Genomic DNA, 23,943 nt, shown 5'->3' with positions numbered 1-23,943 from the left:
GGGGTGGGGAGTTGGCAGAAGGACCTGCGGCGGGTCTGCTTCGGCCGGCGCTCTGGCCTGGTCTACCCCAGCGGCTGACTGAGCGCTCAGTGCGGCACCATGGGGAAGCGGGACAATAGGGTGGTGAGTACCCGGTGGGGAAAGCAATGCGGCGGCGCGGGGCACGGCGGCAGGAGAGCGGGACCCCTCGCTGTTCCCGGCTGGGCCTGAGAGTCAGCGGCGGCGCTCGGACCTCGAGCCAGGAGACCCAGCTCCTCCTCCCCGCTCCGGCCCCAGACGCGCGTGCGCCGCGCACGAAGTTGGCGCCTTCGGCTCCCCCACTCTCTTTTCTCTTCTCTCTAGTCTCTCTTTCCTCTACACCCCGTCAACCGTGCCGCACCCTTTGGCAGTGCTCTCTGGCATCCTTCCCTTCCGCACTCGGGCCAGCAATGCCCAGTTTCTAGAGCCCTGGGGTCCCCTGTACCCTCCTGTAAATAAGTCCGAAGTCTGAGGCCCGTGGAGGTGCCGGGACTCGCCCCCCACGCACCGCGGCCGGGATCGCGCACCCAGGTGGGACGGAGGCCATGGACGTGGTCCCCCCACCCGGGGGCCTGCAGGGCGCCCAGTTCTAGCAGGAGTCGGGCTCGCATTTGAGAACCAGGATCAAAGCATTTGGCTTCGGGCCCCAGTGCCCAGCACTGCCTGGCACCTAGTAGGCTCTGTAAAGGAACGAATGGCCTGGTAATGTTGACTCTGGAGTCAGGCCCAGACTGGAATGTCAGTTCTGGTCCCTCGGGAGTTGGGGGACCTAGGATAAGTTGCTTTTCTTCTTTGAGCCTCAAGTTTCTTCATCTGTAAGAGGGGATCAGTGTTGCCCATAACTTTGCAGAATAGTTGAGAGTGCAAAAGGCAAGGTGGCCGGGCGAGTGCTTGGCATGAAGGTTATTCTAGTAAATGAGATCAAAGAGATGCAGAAGTAACTAACAGCAGAAAGAGTAAGAAATATCTGTAAATAAGAAATTCGAGGTTCTGAGGGCATTTTGACAGGCGGAGATGGGAGGAAGGCATTCTAGGTGGCTACTAGCTTGGTGTGGACAGCCCAGGTTATGAATCAGATTGAATGGGCAGTAAACAGAAGGGATTAGCAGTAAGCTTAGGTTTCAGCCTTACATTTCCCAGGCTTGGCTATGATAGAGTTTTAAACCACTGAGCAGCAAAATGAAAAAAATAAATGCCATTGAAGCTAATGTACTAAATTTAATGAACTAGGTTTTTAAAAATTAAACGATTATTTCCTTTGTGGTTAGGGAGTGGGGGGAGACGGGGCGAGGTACTAAAAGAGCTTCACTTTTATGAAATATTTCCTGTCTTCATAATCAAAGATGTCTAGGAACCACAGTGGTGAACTTTGATTACAAGGTTGAGGAATGTTCTTTTCTCTTGCTTTCCTGGCTGTAAGTCAGACCTTGTGGTATTCTGATTCTCATAGAGTTGAAATGGTGTTCTCCTGGAGTATCCTTAGGCTTAAGGTGTTAAGAGTGTTTGGGCTCTTTAATGACCTTAGGCCTTAAATGCTTAGAAATTACCGGACCTTGGGTACAGTTTTCATGCAGAGGCCTAAGATGTTTTGTTTTACTGGCAAAAGGTGTTGGTTTACACATACTTTTAAAGCATTTGAAAAAGTTTCCAAATTAGTTTCATTTACTAGAGCATTGTGATAATTCCGAGCTCTACTTATTACTTGGTATGTTGTCTTGGCCCATGGTGGTTCTGGTAACATTTTATATGCACTTCAAAGGTTTTGGAAAGGAAAACAGGAAATTAAGAGGTAGAAGACACAGATCTTCTAATTCAGTCTCCTCATTGCAATGGAGGAGGAGATGGAACTGTTTAAACTGGGACAAAAAAAAACCTTGGGTCATCTGATAACTTAGTTTAGTATTTCATAACTCTTGATTTTAAGTACAATGAACATGTGCCTCTGAAAATAATGGCTTTTTTTTTCTTTTTACATTGATGATACAAATCATGGTTTTAGAGATGACAGAATTGCTTTCTAAAATGCCATAAATTTCAGGTTGAAGTTTTTGTAAAAATAGGCTTTACTTTTTAGAGCTGTTTTGGTCTCAAGGCAAAAATTGAGCAGAAAGTACAGGAGTTCCCATATGCTCCCTGCCCATAGACATGCTCAGCTTTCCCTACTTTCAACTCCCACACCTGAGGGAAACATTTGTTACAGTCAATGAGCCTACATTGACACATCATTTTCACCTGAAGTCCTTAGTTTACATTAGGGTTCACTCTTGGTATTGTACGTTCTTGAACAGCTTTTATTTTTTTTTCACTCAACATTTTAATTCTTGAGACTTGTAAAGGGCTCTTTAATTCATGATGGCCACCCTTTGTGCCCATTGTTTTCCAGAAGTTTCCTTCGTGTTCTTTTCTGTTACTAAAACAGATGTATCCTCTAGATAAAAATAGGTAATCAAAGTAACAAATGAAATTCTGCACATTTTGTCCTTAGCAGTTTCACTGCATTGCTCTTTTCCTAGCTTCCCACTTATATATTCCCTTGAGCTCAATTTGCCATCCTAAGTTTCAAAGACAAATTGTTTTCTGTTACCCAAACTCAGGCAGCAGTTTGGAGCCACAGACAGTTCTAGTTACGTATGAGTATGAGTGTTTGCTTTAAAAGGGCATAGTATTGAAAGTGATTAAGTCATAGGCATCTTAAGAAATTGCAGTTTCTTTATTTTGATTGATGCCCAGCCACCCACCGCCTAATGTTAGAGCATTATTTTTCACACTTACACATAATAAGTGAAAGAGCTTTACCTTTGTGAAATACTTTTTTTGTTTTTAAAACCTTTCTGTTGTGCATAGTAAAAGGAGCACTGTTGCTTAGTAATTATGAGCACAGACTTTTGCAAGGAGCTTGTAAGATGCGCTTCATAAATATTGCTATTATAATTGAAATAAATAATGGAGATATTTAGAGTGGTTGAATTTTTCTCATTTTGTTTACTATTAATATTATGGCAGTGTTTGCATGTAGTATTTTTATTTTTGTTTTATAAAGGTAATGAGTTATTTTTAAATTTTTTCTCCAGTGTATGCAATTATGAAAGTAGACGTCTTCCTTTACATTTTGGTGCACATGCATCAAAAACTTTTTTAAAATTTATAGCTATTTATTAAAATGGTTTTTTTTTTTTTTTCAACTTGCTTTTGCTTTTCACCTGAGAAATTTTGGACATCTTCTTTTTAATGGCTACATAGTATTTTCTTTTGGGAATATAATGTATTAAATGAATCTCAAATTGACGGCTATTTGGGTATTTTCAGTTTTTCCTATTTTAGTGATAACAGTTTTAACATCCTTGTATATATTTACAACTTTGAAAATAAACAGTTTTTACAGTTTTAAACTTAAAATATTTTACTATTAAGTACTGCTAAAATTATGACATGATACCAAAGAAATGAGAAGGTGATAGATATTATAGTATTTAAAGTAATGATCTTAGCTTGCACATTGTGCTTGCTTTTGGTTATGATGATTGTCAGTGTCATTGGTTGGGCCAACAACTGCTCTGTTGTGGCCTCTGTTGGTTGTCATTTCCACATGAACTGATTGAAATTCTCAGTAGAGACAGCTGAATGAAATATTTGAGGGCATAACGTTTGATATAAAAAATAGGACTTTATGCCTCGGTCTTAAACGTTGCATTTGATATCCACATGTAACCCTGATTCTGTCAACATCTCTGACCTTAGGAGCTCTAGCATTCATTCCTGCTAGTAAGAAAATTATATTAAAGGTTTAACTTTTTCATCTCAAGTAAGTAGGTGGTATCCAATTGAATGGAAGTAGTTCTCGGTATGTGTTGTTTATAGTGGTTTTATATTGTTTATTCTGCCAGAGTAATCTAGAAATATATAACATATTTGTTATGAAGGTGGGCAATTTTGTCATCTTTAAAGATACTGTTAAATAAAATGCAACAGATGCATTGTACCCTTTCACTTCTTTTCAAATGTTAGGTATTAGGTTTAAAATCAACCTTGGTAATAGTCATTTTCAACCAAAATTCTTTTTATTTATAAAGTAGAAGAGTTTTTATAAATGTTGACTTGAATTAAATTTGGAAAGCTGAATCATAGGGTCAAGAGGTTGAGACTGAATTAAAGACCAGATTTTGTATGTTCTAAAGTGAATTCTATTTAATAAAGCAACACCTCTTTGCTAGACACTGTCATTAACAAAGAAATATTCTGCTTTATTTTGTCTCAGTGTATTTTGGGGGAAAGTGTCTAAAAATGTGTTTTACTGCTATAGTAAGTGTAGTATACAGAGCATAATATAATTTCTGTGGTTTTTTATTCAAAAATATGTATAACATAAAGTTCACCATTTTAAGTGTATAGTTAAGTGCATTAAGTACATTCACAGTGTTGTACAACTATCACCACTATCCATTTCCAGAACTTTTTCATCATCTCATACAAGAAGCTCTGTACCCATTACACAATAACTCCCAGCCCCTGGTAAACTCTATTTTCTGTCTCTGTGAATTTACTTATTCTAGGTACCCCAAATAAGTTGAATCATACAATATTTGTCCTTTGGTGTCTGCCTTATTTCACTTAGTATGTTTCCAAGGTTCATCTGTGTTGGAGCATGTGTCAGAATTTCACTCTTTTCTAAGGCCGAATAATATTCCATTGTATGTATATATCACATTTTGTTTATCCATTCTTCCATAGATGGACATTTGGGTTGTTTCCACCTTTTGGCTGTTGTGAATAATGCTGCTATGAACATGGGTGTACACATATCTGTTTGAGCCCCTGCTTTCAATTCTTTTTCAATCCTACTTAGAGGTGGAGTTTCTGTTTAACTTTTTGAGGAATCATCAAGCTTTTCCAAAACAGCTGCACCATTTTTTATTCTCACCTGCAATGCTTAACTGTTCCAGTTTCTTCACATCCTTGACAACACTTGTTATTTTCTGTTTTTGATAGTAGCCATTCTAACTAGGGTGAGGTGGCATCTTGTTGTTTTGATTTGCATTTCCCTAATGACTAGTGACATTGAGTTTCTTTTCATGTGCATATTAAGACATTTGTACATCTTCTTTGGAGGAATGTCTAAGTCCTTAGCACATTTTTGAATTGGGTTGTTTGGAGGTTTTGTTGTTGAGTTGTAGGATTTCTTTATGCATTCTGGATATTAACCCTTGTCAGATACATGATTTGCAAATATTTTCTTCCATTCTGTGGATTGTCTTTTCCGTCTTTTGATAATGTTCTTTGATGAACAAATGTTTTTAATTTTGATGAAGTCTTGTTTATCTATTTTTTCTTTTGTTGCCTTGCATGATTTAATTTTTGATGTTAACAATTCGAGTATAAAATTGCTCTCAGCATGGCACAGTATTTCCTGAGATAGAAGATATAGTAGAATAAGCAATGAATTTAGAGTTAGGTCTTCTTTAACTTCTTTGGAATCGAGTTTCTTCATTTACCATTGTGCATAATATTATTACCCTCTGAGCTTTATTGGGCTTCAGGAGAAAGCACTATAAAGCCATCTTAGAGTAAGAGAGAGGTGTCATTATTATTTTCATCAAATCTCTGGTAAAAACACACTTTCTGTGAAATAGCACTATTACTTATCTCCCAAAGTTATGAGGCTTAATAGAGCATTAAATCTACTTTTTGTAATGAAAAGTTGGTTAGTCAGATTGTTCATGCTTAGTTGGACATAGTATGCATTTATAATAAAGATTGCTTTATGAGTATACAAATGTACTTTTGTGTTTTCAGTGGTTATTTTAATGGAGTTAATTTTTGTTTTTTTCCTCAAGGCCTATATGAACCCAATAGCAATGGCCAGATCAAGGGGTCCAGTCCAGTCTTCAGGTCCAACGATCCAAGATTATCTGAATCGACCAAGGCCTACCTGGTATTTGTGAAACAATTTACCTATATATAAGGTTTTCATAAATTTTTTAAAGGTTATTTTTACAACTTTTATTGATTGCCAAGCAGTTGCAAGATACATAATTTTTTGAAGTGGTGTTTGATATGTGCTTTGTTTTGAATGTATAAAACACATGCATGACCGTAAAGCAAACATTTGAGAACCCCCCACCCAATATAGCTAAAGCACTGCCAGAGAATCTTTTATACCAAGCACATCTTTATGTCTTAAAAGAGACCTTAACCTTGAAGTGTTCTAAGCTATTTAAAATGGTAGGTTTGAATAATTTCGCCCTTCTTCGGGGTGTAACTAGGTGTTGAGAAAGATGACTTTAGACCTTGTTTCTAGTTTTATCTGCTGGCTTTTCAAAGAGTTAGGATTTCCCATTGTAAAAGTTTTGTTTTAAATTTTTTGTTTGTTTTGCCCTTGTTGAGTGGCTCTGATTTTTTGTAAATAAAGTATCATAGCACTTACATTATTGTTTTTTAGTATGTCTTATTATTAAATACCCATACTCCTGAGGTAACATAAGGCAAGCTTCAGAGTTGTTAACTTTGGACTCCTTCTAAGGGCCCCTGATAGCTGGGCAACTATAGTTGAAAGTTGTATTTACATACAACAGGGAATCCTTCCTTTGGGTTAAATAGGAAGTAAGCTGTGTCTGCCTCTTAGAATGTTCTTGAGTGCTATTGTTTATTGTTGCAGCATACCAAAAAATAAATCATCTCAAAACAAAGTATATTTTATCTTTAAAATTGGGGAGACGGGATGAATTTTAAAGGGGAAGTGCCTAAGCTAGTGGATTACATGTATGGTCAGAGGTCCCCAAGACAACCCTCAGGTTGGGTAATTGCTAGAAGGACTCATAGATAGTCGTACTCGTGGGCAAGATTTATTATAGTGAAAGGATACCAGCCATAGTCAGCAAAGGAAAAAAGTGCATGGGTTGAAGTCCAGGGGAGACTGGACGCAGGCTTCCAAGGCTGCTTCTGTGGAGTCATACAGGATGGATTTCATTTCCTTAGCAATGAGTAGTGATAACACATGTGAGGTGTTGCCAACCAGTGTGATTCAGTGTGTCCAGCTTTTTTATTGGCGACTGATCAGCCTCTGCCTGTCAGGTGCCAAAATGCCAGACTTCCAGAAGGAATGAAGATGTTCATATAAACTATATTATTTGTGTAGACAGGCACAGTAAGCCACTCTTACTGGGGCGGGGGGAACCAAAATCTAAGTTCCCAGATACCAGCCAGGGCTACTCTTCTTAAAAGCAGGTACGTTGTAAAATGGGGGATTTAGTAATAGACTATAGTAATTCAGTCATATAGATCTTAACTCGCCCTAACACTGAAACTACTAGCTTTGTGACCTTAGGCAGATTTTCTTCCCTTCCTCAAGCTTCAGCTTCTTTATCTCTAAAATGGGGGTAATAATACTACCTTTTCTCACAGGATTGTTGTGAGGATTAAAGGAAGATGTATTTAGAACAGTGCCTATTGTATGGAAGTGCTCAAATGTTTGGTGTGTTAGTTCTTATAATCCTGTTTAGAAGGGAAGTGACTAGTGTTATCTGATAGGCTTTATTATGATAATTGATTTACAAGGACATGAACAAAGAAATTTAAAATGTAGCAGCACTGGAACTAGAATGGATGTTTATTAGGATATTAAGAAAAATTTATTTATGAACTTTTTGTTGCCTTGTTTGTAAGCATCCATCTCGAATTTGAATTGCTTGAAAACTTACTTGTACATTCTATTTTTTTAAGGGAAGAAGTGAAAGAACAACTAGAAAAGAAAAAGAAAGGCTCCAAGGCATTGGCTGAATTTGAAGAAAAAATGAATGAGGTTTGTAAATTGTGCCTTTAAAAAAAATAACCTTTTTTCTTATAATAAAAAAAATGAAATCATTTTTTTTTTTAATAAACCAAGAGTTTGGGCCTACCTCTTTAGGTTAAGGGTGCTCTGTATTGTAGAAGTGTTTTTGTTATATTGAATATGGTTTGTGTATGTTTGATTTCTTAAAAAAAGAAATAGAGAAAAGCCATCTTACAGTAATTTAAATCATCTTAAGTTTTCTAAATGTTAGGTTCTTCCCTTCACTCGCCTTATCCCCAGGCCCCCATCTTACCCTGGGATTTCCATGGTGATGTTTGCTTGTTTTGATTACAAACATATATGTAGTATTTCAGCCACAGTATAGATTAATTCAACTTTTACTGTCTGGAAAGAGAATCTAACCACCGTTGTTAAAAAGAAAAAAGTTCTCAGCCTCAGTAATAATACCTACTCTTCCTTTCAATATACAGTAAAGAACTCCCACGTCATAATATCCTTTTTGAAAGGAGCTCGTAGAGGCTCCTTTGGTGACAGGGTAAAGGATTCTGGCACCTGCAGTATCTTTTGACTGTAATTAGAGGCTGCGATGAGAGCGAGGTAGTAGAGGATGGAAGGAAGAAAGTAGTGGCTGTCTCTATATATTTAGGTATATTAGAAGGGGATAGGTAGCCTCTGATGTGTTTATAACTTTTCTGCAGAACTGGAAGAAAGAACTAGAAAAACACAGGGAGAAATTATTAAGTGGAAGTGAGAGCTCATCCAGAAAAAGACAGGTAATGCCATTTTTAGTTTATTGCTATTCTTAATCTCAGAGTTGGGTTTTCATAATAATGCTGTGTACTACTATTAGATACATTTGAAAACACCACCTTATTTAGATTTGTACTTGTATTTGTTTGCTTTTAGAGAAAGAAAAAAGAAAAGAAGAAATCTGGTAGGGTGAGCAAAAATTTTCCATTTTTCTAAATGTTATAATCAAGAGCCTACAAAAAAAGTAAGAATAATTGATATAACCTGTACGCTAACTCTAGATAAGTCAAGGAGGTCCTTTGGTGGTACGGGTGGTTTTGTTCTATTAGTGATAATAAAAGAGAGGTGCCAACCTCCTTATAACCTAGTTACTCCTTCATTACTATTAAAGAGGGAAAATTGACTACTGTTGCTACATCTGTTGTTACCTTGTGTGTGTGTATGTCTGTGTATGTGAGGGAATGTGAGATTTGACACTTTAGTACTTAAGTCATGAATATGGCATCTGTTTCTCAGACACTAGATTAATTTTGTTAAGTATTTGAAAGACTTAGTAAAAGAAAAAAATTCCTGCATCTCACAAGCTTTAATTGTTTTGTGCTTGGTCAAGTATTCATCTTCTTCATCAAGCTCTGATTCTTCCAGCAGTTCTTCAGATTCTGAAGATGAGGTAATGTTTGCCTGTAATGATTCATGAAATAATATCTCTGATATCTTTAATGACAGGTGGAAACCCATTATGAAATATCTGTTCAAAATGTTTACTTCCAGTTTTTGATTAATCATCCATAACTGAGAGCGCTGATATGAATAAATAACTAGGTATTTAAATATTGGTAAATGTGTTTTTTAGATTCCTAAATTTGTCTTGTTCATTTAAAAATATTAGTAGAAGAAATGGATTTAAAACTCAAAAATTCTATTTTAGCTAAGAATTACATGTGACTCATCACTTAACATTTTTTAATAAAGCAAAGTGATGTAAGTTACATTTTTAATATTAATTATTAAGTAAAACATATTTACAAACTGGTCCTTTCATTAAGTTTTGTTCATTGATAAAGTTTTGATGTTAATAAAATGCAACGATTATATTTTTGAAACAGAAAGCAAATATTTCTGAAATGTTTTATGTAGGATAAGAGACAAGGAAAAAGGAAAAAGAAAAAGAAGAGCCGTTCACATAAATCTTCTGAAAGTTCCATGTCAGAAACTGAATCAGACAGTAAGGTAAAATCATTTAAATGAGCAATATTTTGGATAGCAGACATTTAATTAGGTTCTTCTTTTAGTTCTTCCTGTCTTAAATTGCTCTCAGTTTAGAAATGTGATACTGTTTTTGTACTTTGATGCTCTGTGTCACTTAATTGATGTACTTAATATTGTACATAGGGCATTTAATTGTTCTCTAAGTACTTTGACATATAGGTCTCCACGTCTCAACATTTTTATGACAGCTTTATGATAAAACATGGCAGACATTATTTTTCCCATCTACATAAAAAATTTGTAGTGCAGATGAAAATATCTTGCTTAAATTCATACAGATAGTATTAGAATTGGAAGTTGAATCTATCTTCTAATATCTGATCCAGTGTCCTTTTTACTGTACTGTACCTAAATCTGTTCTGTACTATCCAGAATTGTCAGATGCAGTTAACTCTCAAACATTAGTGGTCATAAGAAACACATGCAGGTTATAATAAAAATGTGGATTCCTGGGCCCTGTCTCCAGAGTCTGATTTAGTGAGTCTGATTAGGATCAGAAGTCTACATTTTAAACAAATGGTCCCTATGATTCTGATGCAGTGCTGTCCATGGGCCACAATTTGACGAGCACTGTCCTGGGGTCCCAGGAGAACAAAGCAACTATTGATATATGGTTTTATGGCAGATATCTACTTGCCCTACTGAGACTTCTTTTGATAAAACGCCTGGCTATATAAAGTATTCAGTAGATGTTGGTTTTGTTTTTTAAAGCCAAAGAGCCAGTCTAATGATACTGATAGCTAACGTTTATAGAATGCCTGCTATAGATTGAGCCCAGTTCTAAGCACTTGACTTGTTAACTCAGTCCTCTCAACACCCCTATGAAGTAGTTTTTTGTATATCCCACTTTATGGAGAAGGAAGGCTCAGAGGTTAACAGCTAGCACTGAGGGATTCAAAAGTAGAAATTCTTGCTTCCCCACTTTATAAGGAAGAGTAGGGAAATCAGATTGATGTCTGAGCATGGTGTGAATTACAACTTCAGTGCATATGATCACTACAGGTAAAAATAAGCAATAGCATAAAGTCTTATTTTAAAATAAACCCTGTGGTTATACAGATAACGTCCGTTGTTTTAGGTGTACAGAGATTTGATATACAGCCAGATAAATGAAGTCTCATTTCCTCATAAGCACATATATACACAACCTGTATTTCTCCCGTATTTTCAGAATAAAATTCTGGAAGTAAACTTTTTTCAGTCATAGAGTAAATCATTTTTTTGGTATTTTTGTTCCTTCTGTCATAGTGCTGTATCTTTCACATTTAAGATTGATATATATATATATATTTTTATTTGTTTAGGATAGTTTTAAAAAGAAAAAGAAGTCAAAGGATGCAACTGAGAAAGAAAAGGTAATTTATACTTTACAGTGCCTTAAGATACTTCATTTACTTCAAGAATTGCTTCAAAAAATTAACATTAAAGCACTCCCCTTTTTACCTTAAAAGATTTCTTTTGCTTATTGGGTTCGTTATTGAAGGTAAAAGATCAGAAGAAGCTTCCTGCAGAGAATTTGAATTTGTGTAGATAAATGTATTATCTCAGTTTAAAATTCAAAATAATGAAGATTTTAAACATTTCCTTTGTTTCCTCAAGTCATTTTAAAGAAGGTCCTTTTAATGAAAGAACATGGACTTCTGTTTCAAATTGAGTGTACCATAGCTAAATTTGAAAACTTTTTTCTACTGTAAGTAGATGTTTTATCTTCATTTATAGCTTATCTATACTTAATGCTTAATTTATCCCTACCTAAGTTTCTGGTTTATATTTTTAGATCTTTCTGATTATTAAAAATAAAAGCCTAAAGAAAGCAACTACTAATAAAAGGAAAATAAAGACCAGTGTCACTGTATTTTATTCAGTCTTTTTGTATCATTTCTTAAAAATTGAGGTGAAATTCACATAATATGCTATTAACCGTCTTTAAATTACAGTTTGGTGGTATTTAGTGTATGTACAGTGATGGGCGTTGTTCACCTCTGTAGTTTCAGAATTTTTCATCATTCCATTGAAAACAACCCATAGTCATTAAGTAATCAGTTTCCTTCTTCCCTCCCCACTCCCAATCTCGTGATAGCCTCTAATCTGCTTTATGTCTCTATGGATTTGTGTATTCTCGATATATCATATAAAGGCAGTCATACTATATGTGACCTTTTGTGACTGGCTTCTTTCACTTAGTATAATGTTTTCGAGGTTCATTCAAGTTGTAGCATGTATCAGTACTTCATTCCTTTTTATGAATGCATATAATATTCCATTGTATGTATATACCACAATTTGTTTATCCATTCATTCATTGATGGACATTTGAGTTGTTTGTACCTTTTGGCTAATGTGAATAATGCTGCTTTAAATATGCATGTTTCTGTATGGACATATATTTTCATTTCTCTGGGGTATATGCCTAGAAGTGTTTTGTTCTGTTTTTTTTTTTTAAATCAGTTTGCAAATAAAAATCCATTAACACACTAAAAAAAGAAACCATATTGACAAAGTTGGTTTAATTAATTCCAAGGATTCAAGGATAAGAAATTTATTAATATAACTTGCCATATTAACTGGTCAAAGGAAAGAAACCGTGTGATTATTTTAATAGTTGCCAATAGGGTGTGATATAATTTCAACAGAACTTCCTGATTTTTCAAAACCATTATAAAATAAGAATAATTGGTTACTTTCATGTTTTAAAAAAATTGTAAAACTAAAAACTGGCAATTTACAGACATGAAATACTATAACAACTGCACTGTGATTTTTGAAGTAATTCGAGATATACAAAGTATAGAGTAATATACACATATATAAAAAATAACCCATATGCATACCAACTAGAGTTAACAGATGGTTTAAATTTTGTCATATTTGCTTCAGGTCTTGTTTTATGGGGGGAAAAAAAGTCCCAGGCACTTTCTCCTTCCTTAGAGACAGCTGTTTCTGAAATTACTGTACCTCCTTCCCATCCATATTTATACACTTTTATTAACATAAGTATGTGTTCAGAAATAACAGAGTATTTTGTATTTTTAGAAGGGTGTCACCATGTTTCCTCTGAAGCTTGTTTTTTTCTCTCAAAATTAGTGTTGACATTTATCCTTGTTGATACTCTCAAGTTTGTTTCTTTTGCTTATAATATTCCGTTATTTTAACTCACCACAATTTGTATCTCCATTCTCCTGTTTGTGGACATCTAGGTTATTTTCACTCTTCAGTAATGCAAACAGTGCTGCAATGGCTATTTGTTATCCATTTCTCCTTTTCCTTAAGTTGTCATTAATTTTCTGAGGTATACCTGGGAGTATAACTTCTAGGTCCTAGGATATACATACGTTTCACTTGTCTACATTTTGCTTACCAAAGTGCTTGTTATTAATTTACATTCCTACTAGTAATGTATGACAGTACCCTTGTTCCTCATACATACTTGTCACACTGGGAGACCTCCCTTTTTGCCAGTTCAGTGTGTAGAGATGATTGAGCCCCTTTATTTGTTTATTAGCCGTTCAGATTTCATTTTCTGTGAATTGCCTATTCATGGTCTTTGCCCATTTTTCTGTTTGATTGTTATTAATCTTTCTGATTCAAAGGAGTTACATACTTTGGATGCTAATCTTTCAGACAGGTAGTTAACATCTTTTGGTATATGGCTTCTGCTAATCCTGTTTAGGGTGTCTGTTATAATCTTACATGGTTTTAATTTTCAGTTATATGTATCAGTCATTAGTTTTATTTTATTTATTTATTTATTTATTTTAATTTATTTATGTTTGGATGTTTTGGGTCTTCGTTGCTGCGTGTGGGCCTCTCCCTAGTTGCAGTGAGTGGGGGCTACTCTTCGTTGTGGTGCTCGGGCTTCTCATTGCGGCGGCCTCCCCTGCTGCAGAGCACGGGCTCTAGGCGCGTGGGCTCAGTAGCTGTGGCACACCGGTTCAGCTGCTCCGCGGCACGTGGGATCCTCCCGGACCAGGGCTCGAACCCGTGTCCCCTGCACTGGCAGGTGGATTCCCAACCACTGCGCCACCAGGGAAGCCCCAGTCATTAGTTTTAGCTCCATTTTTATTTTAAATTGTTCTGAAAGTGCTAGGCAATGGAATACCTAATTAGAAAATATAGTGGAAGAAAATATTTCATTTATGATAGTAACAAAAAACATATAAGAAAATCTTAAAGAAGTGAGCAGGACTTATTTGAAGAAAACTATACAGATCTATTCAGAAACGTGAAAATTTAATAAATGTTCCTGGGTATGACTTGCCCTGCTAGAAGTTAAAACATTTTTCATATGCTTTGATGAAAACAATGTTGTATGATCCAGGAATAGAAAAACAATGGAACAGCGTAGAGTCCAGGTAAAAATTTGTAAGTATTTGTGGAATTTAATATATGATAGAGGTGGCATTTCTTGGACCAAAATGACTAGCCATTTGGAAAATATAAAGTTGAGCACTCCTTAAGGCCAAATAAATTCCAGATAAGTGAAAATTTTAAATGTATGAAAATGCAACTAGAGAAAGACATGGGTGAGAATAACATTGGGATGGAAAAGGCCTTTACCTCAAATCTCATGAACTTTTGACCACGTAATTCAAATTCTGAATGGCAAAAAAGACATATAGGTTATAAAAAATAAGCTATGAACAAAGTATAAATATAATGAACAGACTAAGAAATACTACTAGGAATACATAAGACAAAAACTTGATCTTCAGTAATTAAGGGAAAGAGAATACCTCACATACACATAAAAATAGGTAAAATACATGTTGAGGCAATTTTTAAAGAAAATATGAACTATATTCTAATAATCTGAGATTGATATGGCTGATAAAAGAATCTGATGAAGAGGCTTTTTGGTGAAGTGTGATTCATAAATGAATGAAATAAGAAACAATTTTGAGGGTTATGGGAGAGTGAGAAAATCATTTGGATGAAGGCTGCTTTGGTCTTTGATTTAGTCATTATTGTTAGATAAAGATTTTGCCCTCACGTACCCTTTACTATATTTCAACTTTGTTTTTAATAGCGAGGAACTCATATGCCTGCCCTCCAGAAGGAGATGGGTTAAGTAAATTGTGGTATCTACTTTCAGTGGTATATACTTTCAGTGAATGTTAAAGGCAGCCAGAAATGATGGTGTAGTTGGCATGGAAAGATACTGTTGGGTGAGAAGAGTGGGTTCCAAACAAGTATTTATGTAAAATTGTACATACACAGAGATATTTCCCAAAATCCCTGTAGTGGGATTTTGGTGAATTTTCTTGAAATGAACGTTTATAATTTCTACCAAAATAATAAAGCTGTTTGCAGAAACAAATCACCTGTAATCTACCACATATATCATCACTGTTAATTTCTTTTCTTCATTTTTAAATTTATTTATTTTATTTTATTTTTTGGCTGCGTTGGGTCTTCGTTGCTGCACGCAGGCTTTTCTCTGGTTGCGGCGAGCGGGGGCTACTCTTCGTTGTGGTGGACAGGCTTCTCATTGTGGTGGCTTCTCTTGTTGGGAGCACGGACTCTAGGTGCACGGGCTTCAGTAGTTGTGGCACACGGGCTCAGTAGCTGTGGCTCGTGGGCTCTAGAGTGCAGGCTCAGTAGCTGTGGCACATGGGCTTAGTTGCTCCGCAGCACGTAGGATCTTCCCGGACCAGGGCTCGAACCCGTGTCCCCTGCATTGGCAGGCGGATCCTCAACCACTGCGCCACCAGGGAAGTTCCCAGAATGTTTTATTTCTTAAAAAATGTTTTATTTCTTAAAATACGTATTTAAGCCCCTAAGTACTCCTCCCCAGAATTACACATTTTCTCATCATTAAATACTTAGAGATTAAGTTTTGTTTGTTTTGTTTTTTAATGTGAATTTAATACTTTAAATGCACTAAGGGAACTACCGTGCAGAGACCTTTTTAGGCCATCACAAATAATTACCCATTGATTTTCTTTTCTGTAGCACTAGGCCTGTCTGATCCAACCCAGGGTAGAAACAAAAAGAGTTAAACTGCACAGGACCCAAATCTTATACCATATGTTTTCCTTAACTCTTTAAAACTTCATCATGTATAATTAAAGAAAATAAGGAGGATATTGCATCTAAATGGAAGTATAGGTATTTCTTTTCAAGTTACTTAATAAAAGCATTGCTTTATTGGAATTAGAAACTGATTCCTGATAATTGTCACCAATTTTAGACGTTTCTAAAATGAAAATGGATAATTTTTGTGATAATTGGGAAAATTCTTAAATAGAACTTAAAAACGTAAAATTCGTGTGGCATAGTATTATATCTGAGTCGGCATACATGTATTTATTTTTCATAGGACATTAAAGGACTCAGCAAAAAAAGAAAGATGTATCCTGAAGATAAACCTTTATCATCTGAGTCCCTGTCAGAATCAGATTATACTGAGGAGGTAAGTCTATAATCAAATCCATTTTCTTTACTTTAAAATATTTAGTTATTTGATTTAATAAATATGAATTAGTAAAAAGAATTTTCATAAGATATTTGATTTACTCACTTTTCAAATATGTAAAAGAGATGCCATTTCAGAATAAGTTTTGTATTTTTACAGAAGATAGTAATATGGCTTTTATTTTGATAATCATATTCCCAGATACCTTTCCAATCTGAGATCTTTTATTTTTACCCTTCTAGTGTTTTCTTTTTACTACCATTTTGATGACATGAAAGATACTGTGTAGCATATACCATATTAAAACCCAAGCTTTCCCTTGTTTTTGTTTGGCTCTCCTCTTTAGGGAGTAGAAAGGTGATAAGGTGGAGCAGAAATGTTGACGTGACCTCAGTTTTCCTATCCATAAAATGAGGGAGTAGAATTAGGTCATCTGCACAGTCCTTTTCAGCTCTAATATCCCTGTCTTAGATTTTGTATTCTCTTGGAATTAGAGTCCATTCTTAGTTAATTTTAGGTTTATAAGTTATCTTTGAAGTATTTCTCTGCTTGGACTTGATTTCCTCATTTGTAAAATAGGACCTCTTGTCCCCATTTGTAGCAATATTTTGTAATACTCCTTTAATGAAGTTTGTAGCTAATATAGGCTACCTATACACATTTTTATATCAGTATCCTCTAAAGAAATAAAAACGAATACAAGAGAATAATATATAATTTTATAAAATTATATTTCGATGCAGAAGTACTTGAGCCTAATAACACTAGAAGACATAAAATATTAAGCTGTGACAAAATTCACGCTGTAGCAGGTACGTTGACCTATGCCCTTCAAAAGCCATACAATAGCATTGTCACCAATGACATTTTCCAAAATGGTGGACAATTCCCAGTAAAGCTTTGAATGAAACAAAATACAGTCTTCCCTCTATTTACGTGATATAGCTGTTCTGGAACATTCACTGTACTGTCATCCTTCGATATCTGCAGGGAATTTGTTCCAGGACCCCTGGGGATACCAAAGTTCACAGGTGCTCAAGTCTCTTACATAAAATGGTGTAGTATTTGCATCTAACCTATGCACATCCTCCCATACACTTTAAATTATCTCTAGAGTACATCTAATACCGAATACAATGTAAATGCTCTATAAATAGTTGCTGGCGTGTGACAGAGTCAAGTTTTGCTTTTTGAAACTTTCTGCAATTTTTTTTTCCCCAAATATTTTTGATCCGTGGTTGGTTGAATCCATGAGCGCTGAACCCATGGATATGGAGGGCCGACTGTATCTTAAAACCCAGTACAAAATACTCTGTGTTCATATTGTAATAAACTTAGATTTTATATTATAATTGGGTCCATTATATGAATGTCAAGCAGGCTATTCTAAAGTTATTTCCGGACTCCCTACATTGCCTGACGGCACTCCCTGTCCTGGCCCCTCCCCCTCAGTCACTGAGATGACAAAAATAGCCACCAGAAACGATGATTGCATTCTCTAAGCTCTTTCTGGAGAGAGCTACCGCTCCTATTGAAAGTTAATAGTCTTTAATGCTTCTGTGTTCTATTCCTTCAGTCTACTTTAGTTTATTTGTGCTATTGTTAGTTACATTTTCATGTATTTAACATATAGTAACCTAGCAGATAAACCAAACAATTCAATATTTCGGCAATTTTTGTGCTTTAGTATTATGTTGTATTAATTATGTTTGTCTTAATATAAAATATGTTACATTTGGATTTAACATTAATACACATCAGCTTTAGCAACTTTGAATTTAATGTAAATCCAGTGTATCACACTTTAAAATATTGAAATAAAATGTTAATGGGGTAATAATTGTTACTTGAAAAGATTTTTATCAGTTCATTGATACTGAGTACACTATATATATAAAGCCACCATTTGTTAAACACCATAGGTAAGAGAAACACCTACTGTATTCCAGGCATTCCCCCTTGAGGGTGGATATTACCTACATTTTACAAAGACGATGAAACTGAGGGTAATACATAGCAGAGGTAGGATTCAGAACTTGGTCTGTTTTATTTCAGAGCCCATGTTTTTTATCTACTGTACCTCACTGTTTTTAGGTGCTGAAAGAAAATCTAAGAGAAGCCCTCTAGAGATTTAAAATTTTAATTTTCTTTCCTTTAAATGTTTTTCATTGAATCCTCATTGTGATATAATAGAGGTTTGAGGTACAGCAAGGCATTTAAAATGTTATTTGATTGTCAAAAAAAGTTTTTTTACATAAAGGTATATTAGTGAATGAAAAAAAATGCCTTGGGTATAAGTTACATATTTATCTTCTGTTCTCCACAAAAATTTTAATTTTGTAGATACGAGCAAAAAAGAAGAAAAGCAGTGAAGAACGAGAAAAAACAACAGCAAGTATCACTTATGTTTTTACATGACAACAGTATAGCTGTTTTTGTTTAATATAAAATTAGTCATTGTAAAGCATGATTGCACTTACTAGAACTAAATAAATATTTATTGGGAAAGGTGTGGTGTTCAGCAGCTTCACTTAATGGGTTGGAGAAAATTAAGTTGACTCAGAAGAAAGGAAGCATATCCTGGTAGCAGACATCTCTGTTTCATTTTCAGTATTTTACTGTTAGAAATGTAAGCTTAAACTGTTGTTTGACTTTCTTAAGCTGTAACAGGAAGTATGAGAGTAAAGTATGGTGATTCCCTCCATCTTCGATAGTAGATACTCCCAGATCTGCCAAACCTGGTAATAATAGAAAAAGGCTCATGAAGCACACGCTGCAATGAAAAATAAGCAGGAATGTGACAACATAAATGATTCACTAATAAAGATGATTCTTTCATTCATTTCTAAAGTCAGCTGTGCTATTATGCAGGTTGAGAAGTAGAGGAGAATAAGAAAGTGGAAGTGGTATCCAATGAGAAGCAGACCAACCTAGAGAAAGTCTGTAACAAATTATCAAGAAGAAATGCAGATCATATCAGCAAAATAATTTAGGAGCACCTACATAAGTGTGGGCTATGGCCTTTGAAGGCATTTTCTTAGTGAGGAGGAGAAGAAAAATGAGAACAGCATCCTTTGTAGGTTTGAGAGTAACTACCCCTTCCCAGAATGTCCCTGGCTCTTAAAATGAGGGTCCTTCTCTGAGAAGGTTCACCTGATAATGTGTGATTCAGAAATAACATTTTATATGCTTCAAGACCAAGGAGACATTTAAGAGACACTTTTCCTGAGTGGGAAAATAATTTGGGTGAAGACTGCATCTTTGGTTCAGATTATTAAGACATAAAGTTAATTTTGGATAATTCTAATTTATATTTGCATACTTTACTGTTTCATGCATTCAGCTAGCATGTATTTATTAAGCTTCTCTATGCAGGCACTGTTCTGTCTTGGTAGAGCTGTTATAATGGAGTACGAGGTAGATAAGAGTGTGACAAATGAGAGGCTGACTCAGGGAGAGAAAGCCTCTTTGAGGACGTAAAATTAAGCTGGAATCTGATTTACAAAAAAGAGCTAACCATTAGAAGATGAAAGATAGAATATCCTAGACAGAGAGAAGAGCTCAGAACCTATGGTGGGAGTGAGCTTGATATGTTTGAAGAAGTGAAAAAAGGTAGGCTTGGCTTACACATAGTAGATAAAGAGGATAGCATATAATGAGGTCGGGAAATAAGCAGAGGCCATATCACAGAGCACACTATTTGGGTTTTAATCAAAGCAAACAGGTGACCTAAATCAACTTTACATTTTAAAAATATTTTGGCAGAAGTGATGACTGGACCTAAATGAGGAATGCTGTTGTTTGTATTACAGTGGTAGTGATGGAGATGGACTGGCATGATGGATTTGAGATATGTTTTGGCCTTAGGTGGTAGGACTTACTTGGTGCTTCAGGGGTGGAGAGTGGAATTAAAGAGTAGAGTCAAAGATAGTTTAGATTGTTTGGCTTAAACAAAATGATGAATTAGTGGTGCCATTCACTAAGATGGTTGAGAAAGGATTTGGAGGGAAAAATTAAGCATCTTTAATAACTAGCATGGTAGAGCTAGTAATAAGGCACTTGCAGTCTTGAGTTTAGAGCATAGGACTGGATATAAAGATTTGGTCTGTTAAGTGGTATTTAAAACATGTTACTGGGAGAGCATGTGGAAAAGAAGGGAAGGAAGCCTGCAAAGGTTGAGCAGAGGAAGAAGAACCAGCAAACAAGGTCTTTGTGATAGAAGGAAAGCAGCAGAGTGAGGTGTCATGGAAGCCAAGAAGAAAAGTGTTTTAAGAACAGAGTGGCCAGCTGTCCTTTTATGAAAAAGTAACCTGTACCCAAAACTTACTTTTAAAAACCCAGATATAAGATTTTTGACTCTCTAAAAGTCCCTGCGTACCTGGGCTCGTAATGAAAAGAACAGTGAAAGTTTGTTAGAGTCACAAAGTGGTAGGGGCCTTAGGGAAGGCGGGGGGTGGAAAGTTCCAATAGATAAGGAGATGGAGAGGAAGTTTTATTTTTGCCACCCTTATATGGCTCTTGCCTTTTCTTTTTACTTTCTTCTACTGAATATCAACAACTAGTATATTATTTGATACTACATTTCCACGTATCTGTTTCTAAAAGTTCTGCCTTCTCTTTTACATCAGAAAGTCAGGAGAGTCAGGGTTCAGCAGAATTCTAGCTTCCTTTGTCTAGTCACAGTATGACTACTTTTACTAGGCTTCAGTGGCATTTTCCTCTAAAAACCAAGCGTCCATTTTTCTAAGCTGAATATACTTTTCAACTGTACATCAGTATTTTGTACCAGATAGTTGTTAACTTAATAATTAAAGTAGTGCTACCAGTCTAAGCAGTACCTAATACCTGTTCCTATTTACTTAAAAGTAGCAGGTTTAATGTATTTGTTCTCTAAAAGCTATCATTTTACAAACAATTGTGTTTTGCTGTGGTATGACGATTCCTTTGCAGTAACTAAAATTATTTCACCTTTAAAATTTTTATTTATTTATTTATTTATGGCTGTGTTGGGTCTTCGTTTCTGTTCGGGGGCTTTCTCTAGTTGCGGCAAGTGGGGGCCACTCCTCATCGCGGTGCGCGGGCCTCTCACTATCGTGGCCTCTCTTGTTGCGGAGCACAGGCTCCAGACACGCAGGCTCAGCAATTGTGGCTCACGGGCCCAGTCGCTCCGCGGCATGTGGGATCCTCCCAGACCAGGGCTCGAACCCGTGTCCCCTGCATTAGCAGGCAGATTCTCAACCACTGCGCCACCAGGGAAGCCCCTTCACCTTTAAAAATTAGATAACTTGAAGTATAACAGTTGATACCATAATTCAGTTGAATTTATTTTCTACAGGAAATTTTGTTAGAAGCTACATTAATGTGCTACTGACTTAGAGTTTTCCTTATCTTTTGAAAATTGACAAGCACTCTCTTAGTCCTCATACAATATTATTGAGACTTTTCGAGAAATGTTTTCAGTAGCTTACTTGTTTGTGTGGATTGTTAGAAATAACTATACATAGTAGCTTAGAAGTACCATGGTGAAGTTGTTGTTTTTAATTTGCGTATTTTCATGTAGCTATGTCTAACATGGAACTATCTTTTCAGGAAAAAACAAAAAAGAAAAAGAAGCATAAGAAACACAGTAAGAAGAAGAAAAAGAAGGCTGCTAGTTCAAGTCCTGACTCACCATAACATTAAGAAGAATCAGGATTCACTTATAAAGAAAGTGCAATGTCTAAGGAAATTTCAACTGTGAAAATTATGACATATTTACTAAAATGCATGAATTTTCTTGTTTTTAGAATTATTCCTGGACTATCAGTAGCCACTCAGATGCCGCTGTGTGAAAGGGCCATAATTGTTGCCTGCTGCTTGAACATCTGTTTTTTTCTCTTCCAGTGCTTAATAACTTGGAGATAACACACCGCAGTCATACTAGTGGTTAAGATATTTGGGAATAAAGTTAATATTTTTGACTAGGAGTATCTAATGATAAATCAACAGAAACTGAATCTGGATACATCATTAAGATGTAATCAGAGATGACCAGATGACTCTAGTTAACATTTTTGAAGTAGGGATTACGTTGATGTTTCAAAATCCTTACTCTGTAGATAAGCGTATTTTAATTTTTTCCCCTTGTATACTTTTGTTTACCTGGGGAAGGAGCTTTTAGGGGTGGGGGTGGGGTTTGATATCACTTCAGCTAGCAGAATAGCGTGCCTTTATCCTCACACATCTTATTTTTGTGGACACAGTAGCCATGCTTCATGGGGAGGTCAGGGCCGGGTATGGCAGCTTGCCCTTTACTGAGCTTAGTGACATCCTTGGACTCTGTCGTATGCTACTTTGAGTGAACCAGAGAAATAGCCTTTTGCAGCATGAGAATGCCCCAAAAGCTCTGGGATTTACCTCCACTTCAATAATACTGAATGTTTTTTAGCATTAGAATGTGTTATAACATTTGAACTAATTTTGACTACACTTTGGCTTTGAAAAGGAATCATTTCAAATGACACTGGTACTTTTTGAACTTGATAGCTAAAGATTCTAAAATGCATGTTTTATACTGTTAGGTTTTAACCAGTCAGGAAAATTTTATGTAATCAGTGATAGTTCCTTTATTTTTTGTATGAGTTTTGTTTAGGCTGTAATGTTTAGCTTTTTATTAACTCCTTATTCTTGCTATTATAAATTCCTTACTGTGTTTAACAGCATACTTGCCAAGATATTTAGCATGTAAAAAGCAGGTTTTTTATTTCTTTTTTTTTAACAGCTTCATATTGAAGCTGAGACTTAACCATAAATAAGTTGAGTGACAGGCCTGGTATGCTGTGTCTTGTTATACAAAACTATTGCCAGAATCTTAGTAAATATAACGTTTTAAAGGTTTGTCTTTGTATATTCACAATGGATTATGACAAGTTAAATTTAAGTGAGAATTACATATTTGCTTTTCCTGTGTCATATTTTACTAAGATTTTGTGCCTCATGTCTCCTGCTGAATTGTTTACTAGTAATGTTAAAAAGAATTGATAAATCATTTTCACTTTACATTTTTATATAATCAGGTAACATGAAGTATAATTTGATGTACAATTTTGCGTGTTACAGAGGGTGTGCTAATTATAGTGGTATATGCACAAAACATTTTGGCATGACAAGCTGAATAAATAGCTATTTTACTTAAAAATAGCTGTGTTCTTATCAGCTCCCTTTGAGTCGCAAGTTTTAAAGATTAAGGAACACTACCAGGTGTTAAGTGCTAGGTGGATAAGTCATGTCCCCAAGTTTTTAGCCATAAAATATAATACATTTCTTGGTAAATTTTCCTAAATTTTATGCTTAAAGCTTCATAATCTTTCCTAATAAAAGAAATCTATAAGCTCTTGAGTACACAGCAAGTTTGGGAGACATTTTTTATCCAAAAAGAAGTTTCTCGGAATTGTTCGTGAAAATGCTAAAAGATAAGGTTATCAGGTTATCTGCTGATCAGTTTTGCCATGACATAAAAGTGTACCTTTGCAGACTGGTCCAGTATATGATGATTATGTCCCACTGGAAGCAGCAGTTCATTTTATTAAACTGGAAAAGAAGGTGATTTGGCAAAAATTGTATTCTTTCCAGGTTGTGTTGACTGCCTGGGAAACACCTTTTTCATCATTATTCTTGTGGTAGCCTTAACAGTTTTCTAATAAGGTATACAAAGAAAATTTGACCA

The 23,943-nt window shown here is 35.7% G+C and overlaps 1 protein-coding gene across 2 annotated transcripts; it reads left to right on the top strand.

Annotated features, from left to right (window-relative positions):
- On the top strand, window positions 1-23,615 carry FAM133B (family with sequence similarity 133 member B). 2 transcript variants are annotated; one of them, XR_009008868.1, is made up of 12 exons: window positions 1-123; window positions 5,850-5,947; window positions 7,735-7,813; window positions 8,503-8,577; window positions 8,711-8,743; window positions 9,165-9,224; window positions 9,692-9,784; window positions 11,128-11,178; window positions 16,143-16,235; window positions 16,982-17,050; window positions 18,582-18,629; window positions 21,828-21,918. XR_009008868.1 is itself a non-coding variant. In XM_007195777.2 (11 exons), the coding sequence occupies exons 1-11, from the start codon at window positions 100-102 to the stop codon at window positions 21,912-21,914; spliced, it is 741 nt and encodes a 246-aa protein (XP_007195839.1). In that variant the 5' UTR covers window positions 1-99; the 3' UTR covers window positions 21,915-23,615. The 2 variants fall into 2 exon arrangements, 1 of the variants encoding a protein (XP_007195839.1); XM_007195777.2 differs by lacking the exon at window positions 16,982-17,050 and having other exon boundaries at window positions 21,828-23,615.
- Window positions 23,616-23,943: the final 328 nt, after the last annotated feature.

The sequence above is a fragment of the Balaenoptera acutorostrata genome, chromosome 7 (genome assembly GCF_949987535.1).
Source record: "Balaenoptera acutorostrata chromosome 7, mBalAcu1.1, whole genome shotgun sequence".
NCBI lineage: Eukaryota > Metazoa > Chordata > Mammalia > Artiodactyla > Balaenopteridae > Balaenoptera > Balaenoptera acutorostrata.
This window is presented reverse-complemented; position numbering and strand designations above follow the sequence as displayed.

What these genes read in the sequence shown, in the direction of transcription:
- FAM133B (XM_007195777.2), top strand. Translation starts at nt 100, where the DNA reads ATGGGGAAGCGGGACAATAGGGTG. An exon ending in ATGCAACTGAGAAAGAAAAG is followed by an intron (nt 11,179 to 16,142) that starts GTAATTTATACT and finishes TATTTTTCATAG; the next exon opens with GACATTAAAGGACTCAGCAA. An exon ending in AAGAACGAGAAAAAACAACA is followed by an intron (nt 18,630 to 21,827) that starts GCAAGTATCACT and finishes CTATCTTTTCAG; the next exon opens with GAAAAAACAAAAAAGAAAAA.